Raw genomic sequence first — 20923 nt, 5'->3', positions numbered from 1 at the left:
AACAGCGGTTGAGTCAGTTCTGGGAGTTGAAGGAGAATGTTGCCGTCGTCGAAGAATGACGCAAAAATAACAAATGAACTTAAACTCGCACTATCCCTATTACATTAAACTGTTCCATGTTTTGTTTCAACCGTATAAAAAATGAGATTCAAAAAGATCCATAAACCTATCACATTGTGTCTGTAATAATTGTTAAAGAAACCAAAGGTATTTTTCATTTTATATATCCGAGTGATGCATTATTCTGCCTTCAATACAGTAAAACTTCGTTAATAATAACACTGATAATTCGAAATTTGCTGTAAATCAAAATTTTCGCGAAAAAAAAGTCCCTTTAACATTATTTTCATATAAAACCATACCTTTAATTTGAATTTCATAATTCGAAATGATTTCAGAGTCCTGGCATATGAAAATATTCAATAAATCGAAATAAAGTACACTATTTCATGAGCCAGTCATTGAAAATTGTGACAGACTTTTTTTAAAACATAAATTGCTTATCTTATAAGGTAATAATAATAATCCTGACATTTTATGACCCATCAACACAACAATAACTCACATGTTTCAGGACTGTAGGTATTGAATCGATGATTGTTTATTGGATTTTTACAGTTTTACCAGAGAACCAATGCCTAATAATTGTGTTAACAAATTCTAGCTCAACACATGGTGGTAAATACCTATCTACATTAATTACTTGGTAACTTCAATTAATGGATTAATGACACATGTTATTTGCACAGATTTTAATTTGAAAGAATTGTATCGGAATTTTGGTAGGCACATCTATGATCGTAAACGAAATAAATGAAAATCAAAAAAGAAAATTCAAAATTTTCCCCCCCATACATTTCATATTTCGTAATTATGTAACCTGACAAACATCATGTGAGCTGCTGGTTGACACCTTACCCAATGACGCACTTTAGTTCTTCTCTGACGAGGCACATTTTTATCATAGTGGCTGTGTTCACAAACAGAATTTGCGGTACTGGAGTGAAACAAATCCCAGAGTACTTCATGAGAGACCCCTTCATTCCGACCGTGTCACGGTATGGTGTGCATTTTCAAGAGTAGGGATCATTGGCCCTTGCTTTTTTCAAGAAAACGTTCATGCTGTAACCGTGAATTCAGACCGTTATTTGACTGTGATCCATGAGTTTTTTTTGTCTTCTCACAAAGAAATGGCACTGGACAATGTGTGGTTTCAGCAGGATGGGGCCACAGTCCACACCTCCAGGGTTATAATGGATTTTTTGAAACAAGCCTTCCCCGGGCGGCTGATCTCCCTGAGAGGGGATGTAAACTGGCCTGCGCGCTCGCCTGATTTAGCCCCCTGTGATTATTTCTTGTGGGGTTATCTCAAATCCCTGGTTTATAACGATCGTTCACAGACACTGGAAGACCTATAGAACAACATCAGAGCTGAAATTGCCAATATACCAGTCGGAATGCTTGAAAGAGTAAACCGAAACTTCCGAATTCGACTGAATCAGTGTATTGACAATGGAGGGCGTCGTTTAAAAGATATTATTTTTAAAACGGTGTAAAATCAAAATATGTTAAATGTTGTGACAGGCAAAAAATAAGAATAACAAAAATTCCCACGCCCCACCCTGTACATGCAATATAAAATTATAAAGTCAATGTTTTCTTTTATATTTTTATTAGGCAAAAGATAATAAAATGTTGCTTTGATGTATTTATATATTAATTTAATATTATTATTACATAGAGTAAAATAAACGATTACTTATTAAATAATAAAAAAGATCTAAACTAAAAAACTTTTAACATTGGATGGATATTAAACCATTTCACAATCAATATGTGTAAACATTACAGTAAGTTTTTAGTTTTTTTATATCTATCTGTGAGTATAATATCAAACTGAGCTTTATTTTGTTGATGTACTATGGAATATTGATAATAAACTTTAAGGCTATTGATTTCTTTGAGATAATCGTTGTGAATCTGACTAAATTACAATAGCATTTTTAGCACTAGAAACAAAAAATAGTTACATACATATTACACAGGTATTCCTCGACTCACGACATAGTTTACACATTTATACACACTATTTAGATCACAAGCAATTATGTATTTTTAACACTTTCAGATGTATTATAATCGAATGTGAAGTATGCAGTCGAGGAATAATAATTGTACACAATGTTGAAACCATAACATCAGCTCATTTTTTTGTGAGGCAGTCAAGCAAAACATTCATTAATTATAAAAATGCATACAATGACCTTAACTTTATAGTTGATCGACAGTGATTCAAATTTATACATTTTAAATGATCGGTAGGTTCTCGTAAAAGAATATTCTTTTCAAAAAGATATTATTTATAAGGCATCAGAATATCATAATCATGTCAACAGTCGTATCACCGGCTTTTTTCTTTTAAATGTTACATTTTTAAGGTATTATTGAGAACTGGAATTATCAATAACAAATCGATAAGATATTTATTTCTTATATACACTGGAAATAGAGAATAACAGTGCCTGTACGCATGAATGGATTTACTGGCAACAATATAGTATAAATCAACCTATCGCAACAATAACTGTTTACACACAAAATTGCTGACTGTCTCGCCAATCTCATTCTTCAAGCGAAGTCGAACACGTCTGTTTTCATTATGTGGTGATATTTGACAGATTTTGAAAAGTTGGAAAGATCGGTAAAGGTCAAAATACTATGCGTGTGTACTTGGTATTGTTCCCGGCAGGTTCGCCTCTATTGCAACATGCGCACACTTCGTGCAGATTGTAATTGTCGTGTGATAATTCAGAAGCCGTTAAACTTATTTGATCCATAATACGTGTTTACATTTGCATTTTATTGTTATGGTCGCGACAATACGTACTGCCACCAGTAAATCCATACACATGTAAAAGTATTTTTGGTGTGTAATGTATAATTTAAACTGCATCTTACATTTTCAAAAAATGTGCTATGCAACACTATTGTAGAATTCTGTTATTAAATCAAAAAGAAAATAAAACACATTAATAATATTTATTAAGTATTATAATGGTGCATACGAAAAATTTTAATGGAAGTGTTTTCATTTCATCGTAGTGTGATTATCAATGATTGATTTAGCGTCAAAAAGCTTCACTATTAATAGTAATTAATAGAAAAACAACACTAGAATATTTAGAATAGATATTTTATTGATATAATTATTATTCCATAATATCAGATGAAAATTAAAATCTAGCTAAAGCACTCGAGGCACTTACAGATTTGGAAGCTTCCTTGGCCATGCGCCATGCGATAAGCCTCCATTCATTGTTACTATGTAATACAGAAACAATAGTTCTGGGGCCTAATGACGGAAGTGTCTATGTTAAATAATATACAAATTGTTCAGTACAGACGATTAATTGTTTATGTAATACAATGTAAGTCAACATGGGCACTTACATTTATAAATCTTAAATCAAATCGTATAACATAAGTATTTATTTGTTGATGTAAAATATGTTAAAGAATTATTTTGACATACACATTAGCTGTATTCCTATTTCACTCATATTACAGACCTACAAACATATCTGAAGAATGGGATGGGGGAACCACTATCGAAAACTACCCAATCAAGACTCGTAACTGGACAACATCTGACATTTTCAAAATTGCGTCCTATGGTAGTTCATTTTTGGCCATTCTTTAGAAAAGTTTGTAGATCTGTACATGAGATGACAGGCGTTTCTCACATATTTTCTGTTTGCCATGAAAGTCAAAATTACTAAAATCGGACACTTCTAGCATTAAGCGAGTGTAGAACTATAAGGTTCTAAGAGTTTGTAAAGACGTGAAAGCGTGAAACAAAAGTAACAATGAGGCAGCTCAGAATACTACTGGGTTGGGTTTGTTTTGACAACGATGAGCACTTAGAACCTTGTAGTATTAGGCTTGCGATTAGGTTCCTGAGTTATTTTATTAAAAAAATTTGTACTTTGATTTTATTCACTCAGATTGTAAAAAAATATGTATCTTTTTAAGATTTTCATACTTTCTGACGACCACCTCATGCTTCATGTAAGTATACAGATCACTGTAAGATGCCAAAATATCAAAGAAATATACGCCTCAGTAATTTAAAAAAAAAAACATTTAATTACATTAGATCTTTGTTAATAATTATTAACAGATGTTTCAAAAACTACGATCTTTAAAACTAAACAGCATTTTTGTGTTTCACAATACGCGCTAACATTAAATTTATCTGTATAAATTGTCTATCATGACACTTATATGTGCAATTTTGTATTTAAATGCCAATATATTATATTACAAAATTTACAAATGCAAAAATACAATATTCAACAACGCTTAGCAATTATATTATTGTGTTTTACTTATCAAATAGAGTACTTCATCATATGACAAACGAAAGCTTAGTTGGGTACCTATGTAAAAATATAGTAAACATTTATCATTCATTTATATGACGTACAGCCATAATGGAGACATTGATACAATACAGAACCGTACTCCATACGAGGGCATATCCATCCTACAAAAGATCAAATTAAATTGGAGTCATAATAATATTATGACATTAAATCATAGCAGTCGGTTACACAATAATAATGCACTTCAGAACTGGAGATGTTTGACGATTTTGTTTATCTTGACTCTTGCATTAAACACTGAAGGTTGCGATTCATCACTGAATAACCATTGTAAAGGAGAAATCTATCGACTTGAATATAATATGGGAAATACATAGTTCCATACCAAAATGGATCAAAGTACACCCAGTCAAAACTCTGATCTTCTCTATCTTCCTTTATGGTGTTGATGCAAAATTGATGCATTTGAGATGTAGTATTAAAGGCGTGTGCCAAAGATTTCATGGACGTCAAAGAGGATGAAAACTTTCCGAATGAAATTAACATGAAAAGACGGCTCTTAAAATGCGTCTCCAAAAACTTCTGTATATATTATGTCGTCACTGTTCTGGCAGAAAACACTAATTCGAAAAAATAACATATTGATTTAGTACCAAAATGTTCCTTATTTCAAACTTTACCGTCTGGAAACCTTCTTAATAAATAAACAGTCTTTATTTTAAAGTCATCCTTTTTACGATTACTTAATAAACTCACATGATAGACCATTATTTCAAACATTTTAACAACTTCAAAGTCAAATTACTCAAAACTAGTATTCTCCAGTTAGTGTGTTCTGCCAGAACAGAGACGAGTAGTTCTTTAGGCACATGGCCAGAAGGGAAAATAGTATTATGGAAATACTCACTGTGACCAAGAATAATGCTAAGGGCCCTTCATAAGTAGGACATTTGATAGGAATCACAATACTTAACAGTGAGGGACAGGAAAATGAGGGAGAAGAAATGTCTGAAACATGTACATAAAATGAATGAGTCACGTATTGTAAAAAAAAACAACACTGAAAGCAGGGACAGCCTCGGAAGTAGGATGGCAGAGGAAGACCTGGTCGATCGCGTACAAGATGAATGGGCAATATTTAGTCAGACTCAAAGTCCACTGGAGGTAAGAAACTCTATTGTACAGACTTGATAAATACAGAGTAGAGATTATCATAACAGATGGACCTGAAGAGAAATGATTGTTGACCATCACACATTTAAAAAAAATGTAGATTTTATCAAGTAGGAGGATTCAAACTGACGACTCACGGATCATGAGCGTTCTGACAACTACTCCACTGTAGGTGGACGGAACAGACCTGTATAAAAGTAAATATTGGAGAAGGCTAAAATACGTACACCTTCAATGTTGCAATTCTATCATCTTCTATTTCAGATTTTATATTAATAAAAAAGGTGAATATTATGTAGTGTAAATACCAGTATTAACTGTATTTTAGTGGCAACGTACAGGCAGCTAAGCTATCGTCCATCATACTATAACACAACACATTGGTGAAAAACATGCATTGTAATATGTCTAGTGCGTTTTGGAAGCACTCGGTAACTGCGGCAAGCCAAACTCATCAAGAAGAACGCCATCTTTGTTCTTGATACTGTCAGCTCCGGGTTCCTTGCTTGGTGCCTCGGGCGCGCTCACAACATCGTCCAAGTAACTTGTATCATCATCCAAGGCGATCTCATCTCCTGAAAAATAAATAAAACATGTTTCTTTATGTGACCAGTTATATCCCACTTTATCTCTCGCTATAGTCATTTTCTAATAATCTCTTTGACCAACTTCCCTCACCTTTTGGATTCAGATATTATGTACCTACCACAAAAGGTGAGAATAACACAAATAAATATTTTATTGAGTAAGACTTTGATGCATAGAATGTCACTAATTTTTTTTTCAACCATGTCCGATCCTGATAAGATTATATGGGCCTCCACAGGATAGAGGTTTGTATTAAGGGGGGACATGCTCGTCGAAGGTCAAAATTGAGTTTTTATTGTATTTTCAAACCAGGATCCTGGACACTCCTTAAACGTTGTAGATAATCTATTTATATAATTTTGAAGCCTTATTATCCTTTATAGTTATTTTAAACATTTGATGACTGCATAAAGTATTTTTGTTACATAAAATAGTATTCTTTTAAACCTCTCGCTCTAATGTTTTAGAATATAGTCATATTTCGGTACATAACTGTGCAGTGGTGTTAAGATTTTTTACGTTTATTAATTTTTAAACGCATTTATGAAACCATTAGTATAATTTATTACGAGATAATTTTTGTAAAATTCACGATAAAAAATTATATTGATAATCTCTGTGATCCCAAATTTGACAAGAATTAGGCATTTTATTATTCAAAAAATCGGCAAGATTAACACATTTGAAGATGATTCTAAAGATACTTATTATAGGCTATGTCTTTGACCATTCATGTGTGATAAACATCTTATGAATAATGATTGCTTTATAATAATTATTGACCTAAGAATAAGGTAGTGTTTTTTTGAAATACGCCATTTCTTTTGTCATTCCCCAGTGGTTAAGCTACAACATAGGGCCGTAGCCATAAATTGACAAACTATAATTGAAGTAGGGAGTAAAATGATATTGACGCGCGTGTTTGAACATGTACCGTTTAAAAAAAAATAAAAAAAAATTCAGTTAGGTACATGTTCAAACACGCGCGTTAACATAATTTTACTCCCTACTTTAATTATAGTTTGTCAATTTATGGCTACGGCCGTATGTTGTAGCTTAACCACTAGGGAATGACAAAAGAAATGGCGTATTTCAAAAAAACACTACCTTATTCTTATAAAGCAATCATTATTCATAAGATGTTTATCACACTTGAATGGTCAAAGACATAGCTTATAATAAATATGTTTAGAATCTTCTTCAAATGTGTTAATCTTGCCGATTTTTTGAATAATAAAATGCCTAATTCTTGTCAAATTTGGGATCACAGAGATTATCAATATAATTTTTTATCGTGAATATTTTACAAAAATTATCTCGTAATAAATTATACTAATGGTTTCATAAATGCGTTTAAAAATTAATAAACGTAAAAAATCTTAACACCACTGCACAGTTTTGTACCGAAATATGACTATACTCTAAAACATTAGAGCGAGAGGTTTAAAAGAATACTATTTTATGTTACAAAAATACTTTATGCAGTCATTAAATGTTTAAAATAACTATAAAGGATAATAAGGCTTCAAAATTATATAAATAGATTATCTACAACGTTTAAGGAGTGTCCAGGATCATGGTTTGAAAATACAATAAAAACTCAATTTTGACCTTCGACGAGCATGTCCCCCCTTAACAGATTTTGTTTTTACGAGAAATGGATATCAGCCACTTGGAAAACCTATTAGGTCCACACTCTGATTCATACACAAATTGAAAAACAATATGTGTACTCCCCAGACCCAGGACTCAAACCAGGGACCCATGACGCTATAGGCCGTAGCTTAAGCCGCGTGGCCATCGTGGGTGTATGTATTTTATCAGATTTGCAGGTCATCTGTCACGTGCGTATATTGTTATGGCCCCTTATGCACTGTCACCCAGTCACCAGCAACCATGAGGTGTAAGACAAGAAATCGGCGTTTACCGTTATCAGTCTGCAGCAACCTTACGCAACTTGAGTATGCACAATAATTATTGTTCTCCATTAAACACTAAACACTAAATGGCTGAATAACGGTTACTTACTGTTTAACGATTGGTGACATTCTATACCATCCTTATAATTAGAATTCAAACTATATTTATTGAATCATCACTAAGACCATTGGCACCAAAGTAAAGGCAAACGATGTATGCAGATAAAAATAAATATATAATCACGTACTACGTATCATCATAATTGCCTCTATAATCCAGAATGGATTTCAGCCGCCTCCCTACGAGGTTTACGAATAGATTCTTTATGAGAAATAGTTGTTGGCCATTCACTGCACCAACATTCTAGATCCAAACACCATATTATCGACTGCTTAATCTGCAAACCAACCAACTGCACTTTTGACCAAAAATTAGATTTTGATAGTATTTTGTTATAAAGCATGTTTTCTATGCTCACACAAAATTTCAAACTCTTAAACCTATAAATAAATGCGTTATCGTTCTTCACACAAAACAGCCAACTGCAGGTTCCAAATTTACAATATCGTAAATGGAATGACCCCACCCCGCTCTTATATTTGTAAAAAACAAAAATTTCCAAGTGTATTTTTAAATTATTGTTTTTCTCTTTCCAGAACAATTTGCCCAAATGGATTTAACTGGTATGCAGATTGAGCAGTCGATATGCATTTGCAAGATGCAGAATTCGAAAATAGATATTCTTCCAATTTTCCACACCAGGTCCCGGTTGATATGAATACCTAAAGAACAATAAATAAAATAAATGCTATACCTTATTACATTATTACAATATCATTTTACACAATGTGAATGACATATTGCATTGATAAACACATAAAATTGACACTTAAAATTTAATAAGGTATTTGTGATATCTTATCTTCATATGGGTCAATGTTATAATTAATTTATTTTCATAAGAAATCATTGAATACAGACCTAAAGCATCAAGTTCAGCAGCCAGTTCATCATCATCTATCTCCGGCATTCCGTACTGCCTGCCGAGAGCTTCTTGGACCTCATCTGCTTGTTCCAACATATCTGCCATTTCATCATTAACATCCTAAAAAAATCAAATGAAGTAAATTAATTTAATGACAGATATGACATACAAATTCCCTTCCCTTACTAAAGCCGACAAACTCATTTTTTTCCCAATAAAAAGTGACACACGAACATGCCTACATTGACCTCAAACTATTGGAGTTCTCAGTTCTCAACCGGATACAAGCTTTATAAGATCGGGCCAATAGCATTTTTTATTTGCTTATATGGTAAATTGGAGGATGCTAATCACATTCTCTGGGAGTGTCAGTTTAAATGGAAAAGCTTGTCCAGTCAATCTGGACCTCGGTTGAATCAGTCGAGCAAGTCGAGAAGTTTAATTTTTTGCAATGTCTTATGGCGATTGAGATGTTTTCTCATCAAGGTTTAAACACAATATATGAATTAAATGCATAGCAATAAAAATCTTGAAAAAAGTTCCCCGAAACTACTGGCACAATTTTGAAGAGTGTGTAACGTTTGTTATGCTATATACACCCCAGAAGCGAAGGGTGGAGGTATGCTGTTAAGATCCCCCACAAATAGTGCACATTAAACTTTGTTAGTCACACTTATTTGTTTTTATTGAACTAAGACTACAATTTACGATGGTGTTGGTTAGTTTTTAAAAAACAATAAAGCCCTACATACACCAAACCATAATAGTTTTAGTATATTTTGGGTGTTACGACAAAATTGTGCACACTTTTTCATTCATACTTAAATAAGTATTCGTTGGATTAAGAATACACAATATTACAAATATTGCTGGTTCATATTTTAAATTCATTAAGCCCTGCCTAAACCAAACTATAATAGAAAAAAAAAAATATTATTCTATCCATAAAATGTCCAAAGTTAGTATGATTTAATTGCATAATTTTAGATATTTTATAAACGAGTATTTTTTTGACTGTTATCTACTATGACTTGAATTAGGCAGGGTTGAATTGAATTTTAAAAACTAACCAACACCATCCGTAAATCATAGTCTTATTTCAATGAAAACAAATACGTATGACTGACAAAGTTTAATGTGCAATATTTATGGCGGATCTTAACAGCCTACCTCCACCCTTTGCCACTGCCCCCATCCCACCACCACCGCCACCCATAGTGAGTGATATGCGGGTGGTGGAGAGAAAAACACAGCAATGTAGGTATCTGACATGCTCCTATTAACCGTATAAAATAATAAAAATATGTAAAAAAAATGATTTGTCTAATGAAGAGTGCCTAAATCGGTTGATTTTAGCAATATTGATACAATTCTCCGAATTAGAAGACCTAAATATGAACCGGTATTTCTCAGGATGTATTTAGAGCAGCCACCTGATCAACAAGCAACCAACTTTGCCAACTTCAGGAGTGTATAAAACACGTGAAGAAATTCAAACTCATAATTCATTGTCTTTTTCTTACCTCTATTTGATCAATGTTAATTTTCTTAAATTCTTTCTTCATCTGTGATAGTCCATCCTTCATCGCGGTTACAGTAGCATGAGTATCTTTTAGTGTCTGCGTGGCGTAATTTGCTTGCTCCATATTAAATGACTGTGAATGCAGGTTTTCAGATTGCTGTTCATACCTGGTAAAATACAACACATATTATAATATAGTATATTATACATAATATTATTATATACTTAATATGAATTGAAAAATAGCAAGGCGCACCATTATCACATTAACATGATTTGCTGTGTATCTTGTCAGAGATCAAAATGTTGATTCAATAAATAAGTTATACAAGCTGAAGTTATACGAGTGCGTAAATCCTTCGTGAATTAACTTTAGACCATGTATAGTTGCTTTGGTCTTGTTTATAGTTTTGTTACAGAGAATTACATTTGGAAGGGTTTTATTAACTTTTGACTGTATACCTACATACCTATATAATTTTTGTCAATAAAATTTAATAAAAAAACCAAGGTAATAGTGCCGTGCCGCAGGTGACCGCATGACCTTTTATAACTTACTTTTTAGACCAAACCTAACCTAACCTAATCTACCCCAACCTAATCTAACCTAACCTAATCTTAGCGTGTGATTATTATGCATCAAAATGTATGAAAATATCAAATTTCAAATTAACAATTTATTGGATTGAAAAGCGTCAGCGCCGGCAGAAAAAGGTATTTAATATACTGTACGAAAACATCTTCTTGGCTATGTTTCCAGGCACTGTTGTTTACTAAATGGGAGGAGCTTAAAATGGAATTCCGGTTAAAAATGGGCTGAGCATGTTAGTGCACAGTTTTAACACGTAGCCAAGAAAATATTTTCGGACAGTAACTGTCTAGGTGCTTTTTCCTGGTTCTCCGACGTCTTTATCTGTCAGTCGCCATTTTGGAATTCAGCTATCATTTTGTCATCGAATTATAGTACTTCGGCAAAAATTACAGGACGTGTTGAAAATGTAAGTTTTTTGTTTGTCACATAAACATAACGGAGAATTCGAGAAACTCCGATGCCCTGCTTTATCTAAACACCTTTTACGAACACCGGCCGACCGTCATTAACTGTCACGTTAATTTTTAGTATACAACGCAAGACTACGTCCATAGACTAATATCGCACACTGAAATCTTACATATTATTTGTATTATATAGATTATACTTACTTACTTACTTACTACGTCCCTCGCTTCACGTTATTACGATTTGCTGTGATTGAAGTACGAACATTTTACAGAACTTTAAACATAGACAATATAGACAACTTTAAAACGCAATGAAATAAGCAATGGGAAATATTCGCACAACCGGCGAATTCAATTAATTCCATTTATCAAAATTGTGGTATTTTTGACGTACTATACTTTTTTAATAGTACGCGGACGAAAACGTTACTTTTTAAATAGTACGCGAACCAAAATGTACTATAATCATAGTTCGGTTGGCAAAATTGCGCTCACTGACAGATGACAGCGAGCAGTGGCGGAGAACCAGTAAAAAGACCCACTGTCTACATGAGATAAACTGTTTCCACCAAAAAAAAAATGATAAATGATCATGCGGTCATCTGCAGCGCTATAACCAAGGTATGATTTTGCAGTTGTCAAGCCTCTCTGGGGCAGTAGTCCTAAAGTGTGTTGAGATGCTTGTGTTTTGACAGATGCGGACATTAATAGTGTGATTTTTGCTACAAATGAATCCGCAATGAGAAATTAATGTTGATAATATTTTTATTACCTTCACTTTCATATTATATTTTGAGTCAATTGTCTAGCAAAGGTTTTTTCTACGTCTTTGTGCTGTATACTGATTGTGTAGTGATTGAAACGCAGGTAATGTATATTTCGAAAAAGTACAAATTACTTAATACTGAGTAGAGTGATTATCAGTGACCTTACATTTTCTTTTGTTTTAAAACACGCATGGCTTTTTGCTTTACTGCATTCTTGCCGGGCCCTTCGCGCATTTTCGCCATTTGGTCCTTATATTTACGCAGCTCGACATCAAGTCGTTGAATTTTTTTATCGACATTTTCTGCACGACTATCCACCTAAAAACAAAACACTCCGGTTTAGTGTCGTTCCTAACAATGTAAATTTGTCTGAGCAAATGTTAATAAACATAATATGCTTACACCGGCAATGCAGTCATTAATACTTGGAAGGGGTTCCTTAGGTTTCGCTTTACCGAATAATCGATTCATTTTGCTAAATTAATGTGAATTTTATGACGAAAATGAAGCAAAAATATCTTAATTCAATGACTCACGTCACAACACAAAATTGTTTCAATGACAATATGACATATAAAATATTGTTACCAGTATGTAAATATAAATCTTCCTTTACCAAGTATACACACACGGATGCCATCAAAATATCGAACCGGAATATACCTAGAATATTATTTTCCTGAACTAAAAAATATATGTTGTAGCAGAACAGGAAAAGTTTATTATGATTAATTTTTCAATTATCTTTTCATATAAAAAGATTTGTTTTTTGTTATAAAAATAAAATAATACAAATATTATCACTTAGTAACACTTATTTTGAAAAAGTGGGCACGGTCGCCGTAAAAGTATTTTATTCTATGATCTCCGCCTTTATTATTTGTTTTAGTGTCATCTGTACGAAACCACAGTAAGCTATTCGCAAATATTAGGATTTCAAAAAAGTTCATAGATGTCAGTATATATTAATTTTATTTGCAGAATTCACAATCGTATCTAGTACAAACATTGATCAATGAGTACAAAATATCGTGAAGGTTGTAATTATTTTTTTATAGTTACCTACATATTATTAGCAAATGGCCGATAGCGACTCCCAACCCTCCCGCAGGGTGGACTCTTGGACCATGCAATTCATCCACTCGGAAAAATATAATCTAAACGCTCTTCATAGCGCTAAAACTAAAACTCAAAGCTTTTCATCGCGCTCGAAATGGAAAATTTTATGAACCGGAGCGTTGTATAATTTTCCGTACAAATTTAAATGTACAAGATTCTTTGTTAGGTATCTAGAAAACCTAAGTACCTACCTTGGACAAACAATAATGTAATAACGTTTTTGAAGCTTCAGTGGGTCTATTCTATACTTATCGAACACTAAAGTAAAAAATAGTATCAAACTTAGGGTAGGTTTGTATCAAAATATTAGCACTTATTGTAACAATTACACGAAGCTGGTTTTTATTGTTGCAATAAGTGCGATATTTTAACAGCAGCAAGATAGGTGCTGTTAAAATATAGCACTTATTGCAACAATAAAAACCAGCTTCGTGTAATTGTTACAATAAGTGCTAATATTTTGATACAAACCTACCCTAAGTTTGATAATATTTATCACTTTAGCGGTCGATAAGTATAGAATAGACCCACAGGTATGTATACCTATCCACCGAGGATTTATGTAGGCGACGTAATACCTATCAGCTCCACAGGCGAAAAAAACTCGTTTCTATAATATAAACTAACAAACATTCTACTATTAATTGTCTTTTACTCCTCTATCTACCACCCATAAGCAATGCATGGTCTGCCTAATCATAGACTGATATAAAACTCTATATACCTATTTAGATATTACACTATTGATTATAACAAAATAATAGTAACGTGCATCCGTGTATATTTATATAAATCATTACCTATCTAATAAAATTATTATTGATAGAGTAGATAACGGTTTGGTTAACACGCGCTGATAAAACAGACTTTGTGGAATCTACAAAAAACAAAGTTTGTTCGCAAAAGGCCGATATTGGACGGAATAAATTAAATTGTTTTTTTTTTAAATAATAATTTATAAACCAAAACACATTTTTTTGCAAGACGGAGCGATAGTCTTGAGGCTTTCTCGAAATGGAGCTCCGTTTCGGTGCATTCCGGTTCATTTCGAGTACCGGGTCATCATCAATAAAGCAGCTTCTGCAATGTTATTCTACCCAAAAGAAGATAGGTACCTGCCTAATCAAACCATCGAATTTCACCACTCACCTAATCAACATTTGAATCGCCTCAAAAAGAAAAGGTGTTTCACAATAATTACGTGGACACGTCAATCTTCATTTTCAAAAATACATTCGTACTTAATTGATATTACCTAGGTAGGTATTTTTCTTTGCTGGCTACCGGATCTTCGATAACCAGTAACTTAATAATATTATGTTTCGATGAAAGCAGAATAAAAGCAATACTTATTTTCAGTTACGTACCTTTCACTACTCTCTGTACTTTTCAATAAGAGCAGAAACCAATGAAATGGCGTCACATCGTCCTACAGTCGGTAGAGCTGTGAAGGTATACAACCGGTTGATTGTTTAGCGATTTTCAATCGATCGCGAAACAAATACACAAAGCGATTTTTCCGATATTCATATAGGTAGGTACCATAAGTAATGATTCACGTCATGTGATATTTCATGTTGAATCAATTAGGTGAATGTTGCACAGTTTTGATTAAAATGTATTCGAAATAGATATAACATGGAACCAGGCAGACTACCCTCCCGATTTATCAGCTAAAATAATTAATTTAAACTAAACATTTATTATTTTGAAGATACTAAAATCCTCCAGCCAGAAAAATGATTTTTTCATAGATAAAAATGTATTTTAAATATTAATTATTGTGATATCTGTCAGATGTCACTAAGTCGAAGGATAAATCCATAGTAGAAAACCTCGTAGGTACATTATTGCAAATCATAATCAACACTCGTTTGACAGACAGGTTCAAAATCTTACAATGTAAACCAGCGCGGCCCTCTTAAAAGATTCCAAGAGATCGAGCCCTGTAGCTATGCAGATGCCCCTGAAAATATAATAATAATTATGATACGTGAAAAATATAGAATTAAAAGAAAAATAAAAATGAGTTAACTGGTGTGTAAGATGGGCGGTTTCTGAAAGAAGGACTGTCAATGCATAATAATATATTATGTTAAACTGGTAAGTACCTAACTGAAGTATGGAATCTAAAAACAGTTGATAAGAATAATGTTATCAATGTTATCATCGTCATCATTTTCTCGAGACCTGTGATAACAATCTTGTAAATGGAGTCGTGACAAAACATATTATATAGATTACATTATAGCAGTGGCGAAGACTACGTAAATCGAAATGATAAAATACATTGCCAGATATTTTTTATTTTATTCCAATTTCTTCCTATCATATTATTTGATAAAAGAGAAACTCCTGTCTACTAGTACTAGTAATACCCTGCTTACACGTGTATGGATTAACTGCTGGCAGTACGTATCATCGCGGCCATAACAATAAAATGTACGTGAAAACATATATATGTATATCCTGCAGTTGCAAGATTGCATGCATGAATCACAAAAAGTTCGGAAGCTTCTGAATTTTCATGCGACAGTTGGGATTAGTAGCAGAGAACGACAGTGGAAAACCTGTCGGTAAAAAAACGAACTACACCGCGGAGAGACTCATTTTGAGGTTAGCCGATTTTTACGACCTGTCAAATAGTAGATACCATGCAATGACAACATCGCGCCTCGCTTACTCTTGAAGAATGAGATTGGAGAGACAGTCAGCACTTTTACGTGTAAACAGTTATTGTCACGATAGCTTCAAATACACACTATTGCTGCCAGTAAATCTATAACGTGTAGAGGCGTTATAACGCACCCCCAGTAAAATACTGTAGTAAGTCAAAAATTGGCATTTTGCAGGAGAGCCATTTGAAGTTTCAAATATTCTTTGTAAATACAGGAAAAGTCTGAATGTAAAAATTATTAAGTACTATCACTCCCCTCCATTTTGATATGTGTGGATTTTTCTCAACTGTCACTTTTATTTTTAGTTTTCTTTTTTTATCGTCTGTATTTGGGATGAAGGTGGATAATTGACACACTGGAATGGTTTCGGAAACGACGAGGTTTATTTGGTGTTAATATATACTATATGGTTACATTTTTTATCATTTAATTCTACGGAGCGCAAAATGTACGCGTTCGCGATTTTGCTGCTTGTCGCGATCTCAGCGCCAAAAAAAAAAAACCGTTGGACTCGCGAGCTGTGCACAATGCGACGTTGCCATACGTGTTTTTTTTTTGGACAATGTTGCCGGTCAGATATTATTTATTAGTGGTATTATACATTATTTAATTATTTTCGCAATCAGCCGTTATTATTTGTTGGCTTTGATACCGATTCGGGCGTCTCCAGGTACATAAAGATACACCCAAATGGGGACCATACGGGGGCGTCACAAGCGCACCTCTCTGGAAAGGCCCGAATGGGGTCGGGCCAACTAAGGGCTGATTACGATAGCGTGTGTAACTGGACAGTGCGGTGGCTTGATAAGGGGTGGTTGCGTCTCTAGACGTTGAAGGATCGAAGCCCCACCGGTACGTCGGCGGCCGGAGAGACTCGGATGCAGCACTGTAGCATAGTGGTTCGCGGTTCCCGGGCCCACCGTAAAGCTGCTGAGAGAGGAGGGCGTCGCGCCCAGCCCTCTCAACACCCTCGGACCGTCGGCAAACGGAGAGTTTCGGATGCAGCACTACGCCGCTTTGTGGGCGTAGTGGTTCGCGGCTCCCAGGCCTACCGTACGGGCGGATGCTGAGAGAGGACGTCGCACCCAGCCTTCCCAACAGCGACCGTCCGAAAATCAGTCGATCCCTCACGAAAGTGCATACCGGCACATTACTCGACCCCCTTTTTTGCTCGCTTGCCCTGCCGCGGCTATCGAATTACACGCACTGCACTGATATTATACTAATATAATATGCGAAAACTTAATTTTATACTTAAAATGGCTTTAGAGTTTATAAAAATAATTTTTAAAAATATATCAGGGCCCGAAATGGACCGGAATGCCATTCTGCCTCATACAACTGCTCCGGGTTGTAAAATTTTCCACTTCGAGCACTGAAATAACTTAATATACATCGCTTCCAAACACAAAACACTTAAAACTAACTAATCTATGATGCTAATGGCTGAGGATGCTGCTTGGCTGCTTTCCGCTGATGGAGGCTGCTTTGCTCAGCTGAAGAAGGCCGCTTTGTAGCTCTCTTCATCATGGTGCATCTGGGCCAGGGCTGATTGCAAGGCTCACAGACACGCTGCTGTTGACGAAGAGGGCTCAAGCGGCTGATGATGCAGGGCATTTGATGCCGTTTTCCCTCGTTGGAGCCAGGGTCTTGCCCGATACACTCGTCCGTGGGCCAAGTTCGCTGGCGGATGCAGTTGGTCGGGAGTACATCGGGAGCCATGACTTCGCAATCCGGGTGTTTCTGCTCTTTTCTTCACTGGCTTGGCTTTGGCAGCATCCTCTTTCTACTGCTTATTATTATACTTTGTTGAGCGCCACCAGAGGCAAGCCTCTGGATGTTTCTTCCTCGCCGTTTCCTATTCCGGTGTTTGGATCTCAGGGTTGTGTGTCCGGGTGAAAGAAATTCCACCTGCTTCTTGATTCCAGACGATCAAAATCAAGAAGCGTAGTCCCACGTTGACTGGGGCCACTTATCACTCCCCTCCATTTTGATATGTGTGGATTTTTCTCAACTGTCACTTTTATTTTTAGTTTTCTTTTTTTATCGTCTGTATTTGGGATGAAGGTGGATAATTGACACACTGGAATGGTTTCGGAAACGACGAGGTTTATTTGGTGTTAATATATACTATATGGTTACATTTTTTATCATTTAATTCTACGGAGCGCAAAATGTACGCGTTCGCGATTTTGCTGCTTGTCGCGATCTCAGCGCCAAAAAAAAAAAACCGTTGGACTCGCGAGCTGTGCACAATGCGACGTTGCCATACGTGTTTTTTTTTTGGACAATGTTGCCGGTCAGATATTATTTATTAGTGGTATTATACATTATTTAATTATTTTCGCAATCAGCCGTTATTATTTGTTGGCTTTGATACCGATTCGGGCGTCTCCAGGTACATAAAGACACACCCAAATGGGGACCATACGGGGGCGTCACAGTACTCATTTTTATGGAAAAACATGATCTATTTTCAACTGTATTCATCATTTTTCTCTAAAACATATACAAACGGAGATATTTGAATATTTCTGAGTTACGACTGTATTTTATTAGGATATTTGACAATTTCATGTTAAAATTTGAATCAACTCAATACTTTCTATGTAAATTTCCCTACCATCACTCTAATAATTTCAACTAATTTGTTGGGCACTGTAAAGGAAGGTTTTCAAAATATTAAGTTATGGTACAATCTTTAAAGATTTATTGAAAAAAAAAGAAAAATACAATTATTAGTTCAAAACAACAAAAAATACTTAATTATTTAATTTAATGGGAAAATAAATTTTTTACACACGATTTTTAATTTTTAAACATCACTTGGAAGAGAAGCAAAAAATCATAATAAAATTCACGATGTTTAGCGGTGCAGAGGAAAGCTAATCCTTCTTTTTAATTGTCGTTATTTTTGGCCACTCTTGATATGCTTTGGATATATTGAGACCATCCATTGGTAACGGTTTGCCTATTTGCTGTTGTCGAACATTCAATTTCCTACATTCTTCATGATAACTGGTTTTAAAAAAAATAATGTATGGATAGTCTCTGTCTACTTTTATAATTTTAATCTTCTGCCACAAAACTTTTTCTCCATTTTCATCCGTGTTGTAATTTTTACCGATTTCATCTGCTAGTTTTTTCATGTTGAGAAAATTATTTGTCGTCATGGGTTTAACTATGTATGGTTGTCCTGTTTTCTTACTTGTTTGTACAATGGTAATCATTTGGCTGGGCACAAATATTGGTCCACTTTTTAGAGCCCTGGTCTTCTGCTGCTCAATTGTAGAATGGACGATATCGCCTTCATTTTGTTTATGCCCGGTGACCAAAAACTTATGAGAGATCGTTGTATTTTTTTGTGAATTCCCGGTGGCATATAAATACATTGCAGCAATGTATTTATTTTTATTCTGCCCGGCACAATTGTCACTGTAAAAAATAAAATGCTCATTGTGGTGATATTTTTTACATGCATTGTAATCGAGTACACAGCTACCAATTTTATTGGATCCTCATGCAGCTTGACACTCGTCCCACATGTATCAGTTTGCAATATTTTCAGTGATATTATAGACTGTACGATTGTACATTGCCAAACTTTCGTTTATAATAGAAAGTTGACACATTTCCGCAAGGAAACGGTAAAACAGCCTACAAATCATATACAGCTACATTAATGACGCTATTTTGGCCATTAGTTCGGGACTCTGCTACGTCTTTGATCTTTTCATCCCTTGCCTCTTTTTTCCAGGTTGATGTGTCTCATATTTTACTTGAAGTTGTTTTTTTTCATCTGGTGGTGAAGAATTATTGTATAGGTCGCATTCAACGCACAAATCTTTTTTTAGGCTTAAAGAAGCCAATATTAAATTCGTCATTAAATATAGATGCGTATAATAGTGTTCTTTTCCAAATGGCATATTGCTGTCAGCTTGTTGTTTTTTGTATAACCGATACATTTCAGCAATTGTTAATTTACCATCTAAATACAATTTGGACGTCTGTGCACGCAAATAATGTTACTCGATCACTGGGAAAGACTTAATGTGAGCTCTTATATCATTTTTTTAAACATCACTAATTTTTTTGTGATTTTTGTGATCTCTTTGTTCTGGAATTGGCGTTCCGGAAAGAAGATCTCTTGTTTTCCATGCAGTGGAGCAGTACCTTTCACTCACCCCAAATGTGTTGATAAAGTATTTTGTGCATACTTCTTGTATTTTACTTCCATTTAGTTGTTGATAACAAAAATTGTTGCCTCTGCTGCTTCCAGTTTTTTTTGTTTGAATACTTTAGAACAATAATATCCATGCAATTAGTGAGAAAATTACGCTGTATCTCAAGATTTTCCTGTAGTAACAGAGTTACAACAGTATTTTTTTGAAAAGTATTGTTTTAGTTTTTTAGAAAGCTTCTTGTAAAATACTGTCGTAACTTAGTTACAACACTATTTTATTATCTATTCAACAGTTTTCGGAAAGTAATGTACTGTATTAAGTGCTTTCTCTCCGACACTATTTAAGTTTGAGATACGATAGTATTTTATTAAAATAGCAAAAAAAAATACGAATCCAACCACATCCATAACTCGAAAACGCCCATTTCAGACTTACGACAGTATTTTACTGGGGGTGCGATAAGTTTTCGACTTGATTAATTCAATCCGAAAATTTTCGTTTAAATCGAAATATCGCGTAGTCGAATAAAACATAAAACCATGCAATTTTTAAAATAATAATATTATTATGTGTGAGTTTCAAATGATATGTGAATATGAT

At 34.4% G+C, this 20923-nt stretch overlaps 1 protein-coding gene across 1 annotated transcript; it reads right to left on the bottom strand.

Annotated features, from left to right (window-relative positions):
• Positions 1-4886: 4886 nt before the first annotated feature.
• Positions 4887-12910, bottom strand: Vps60 (vacuolar protein sorting 60). The gene is made up of 5 exons (XM_085951639.1): positions 12745-12910; positions 12509-12660; positions 10575-10740; positions 9048-9171; positions 4887-6133 (listed from the first exon to the last, which is right to left on the bottom strand). The coding sequence occupies exons 1-5, from the start codon at positions 12811-12813 to the stop codon at positions 5967-5969; spliced, it is 678 nt and encodes a 225-aa protein (XP_085807765.1). The 5' UTR covers positions 12814-12910; the 3' UTR covers positions 4887-5966.
• Between the last annotated feature and the right edge of the window lie 8013 nt (positions 12911-20923).

The sequence above is a fragment of the Rhyacophila brunnea genome, unplaced genomic scaffold (genome assembly GCF_057557595.1).
Source record: "Rhyacophila brunnea isolate RB1 unplaced genomic scaffold, BYU_Rbru_1.0 scaffold_10, whole genome shotgun sequence".
Lineage (NCBI taxonomy): Eukaryota > Metazoa > Arthropoda > Insecta > Trichoptera > Rhyacophilidae > Rhyacophila > Rhyacophila brunnea.
Note: the sequence above shows the minus strand (reverse complement) of the source record. Positions and strands in the feature narration are given on the sequence as shown.

Coding starts and splice junctions, on each gene's coding strand:
- Vps60 (XM_085951639.1), bottom strand. CDS start 12,813: ATGAATCGATTATTCGGTAAAGCGAAACCTAAGGAACCCCTTCCAAGT. Junction 12,661..12,744: donor TTAATGACTGCATTGCCGGT/GTAAGCATATTA, acceptor TTTTGTTTTTAG/GTGGATAGTCGTGCAGAAAA. Junction 10,741..12,508: donor GTTTTAAAACAAAAGAAAAT/GTAAGGTCACTG, acceptor GTATTTTACCAG/GTATGAACAGCAATCTGAAA.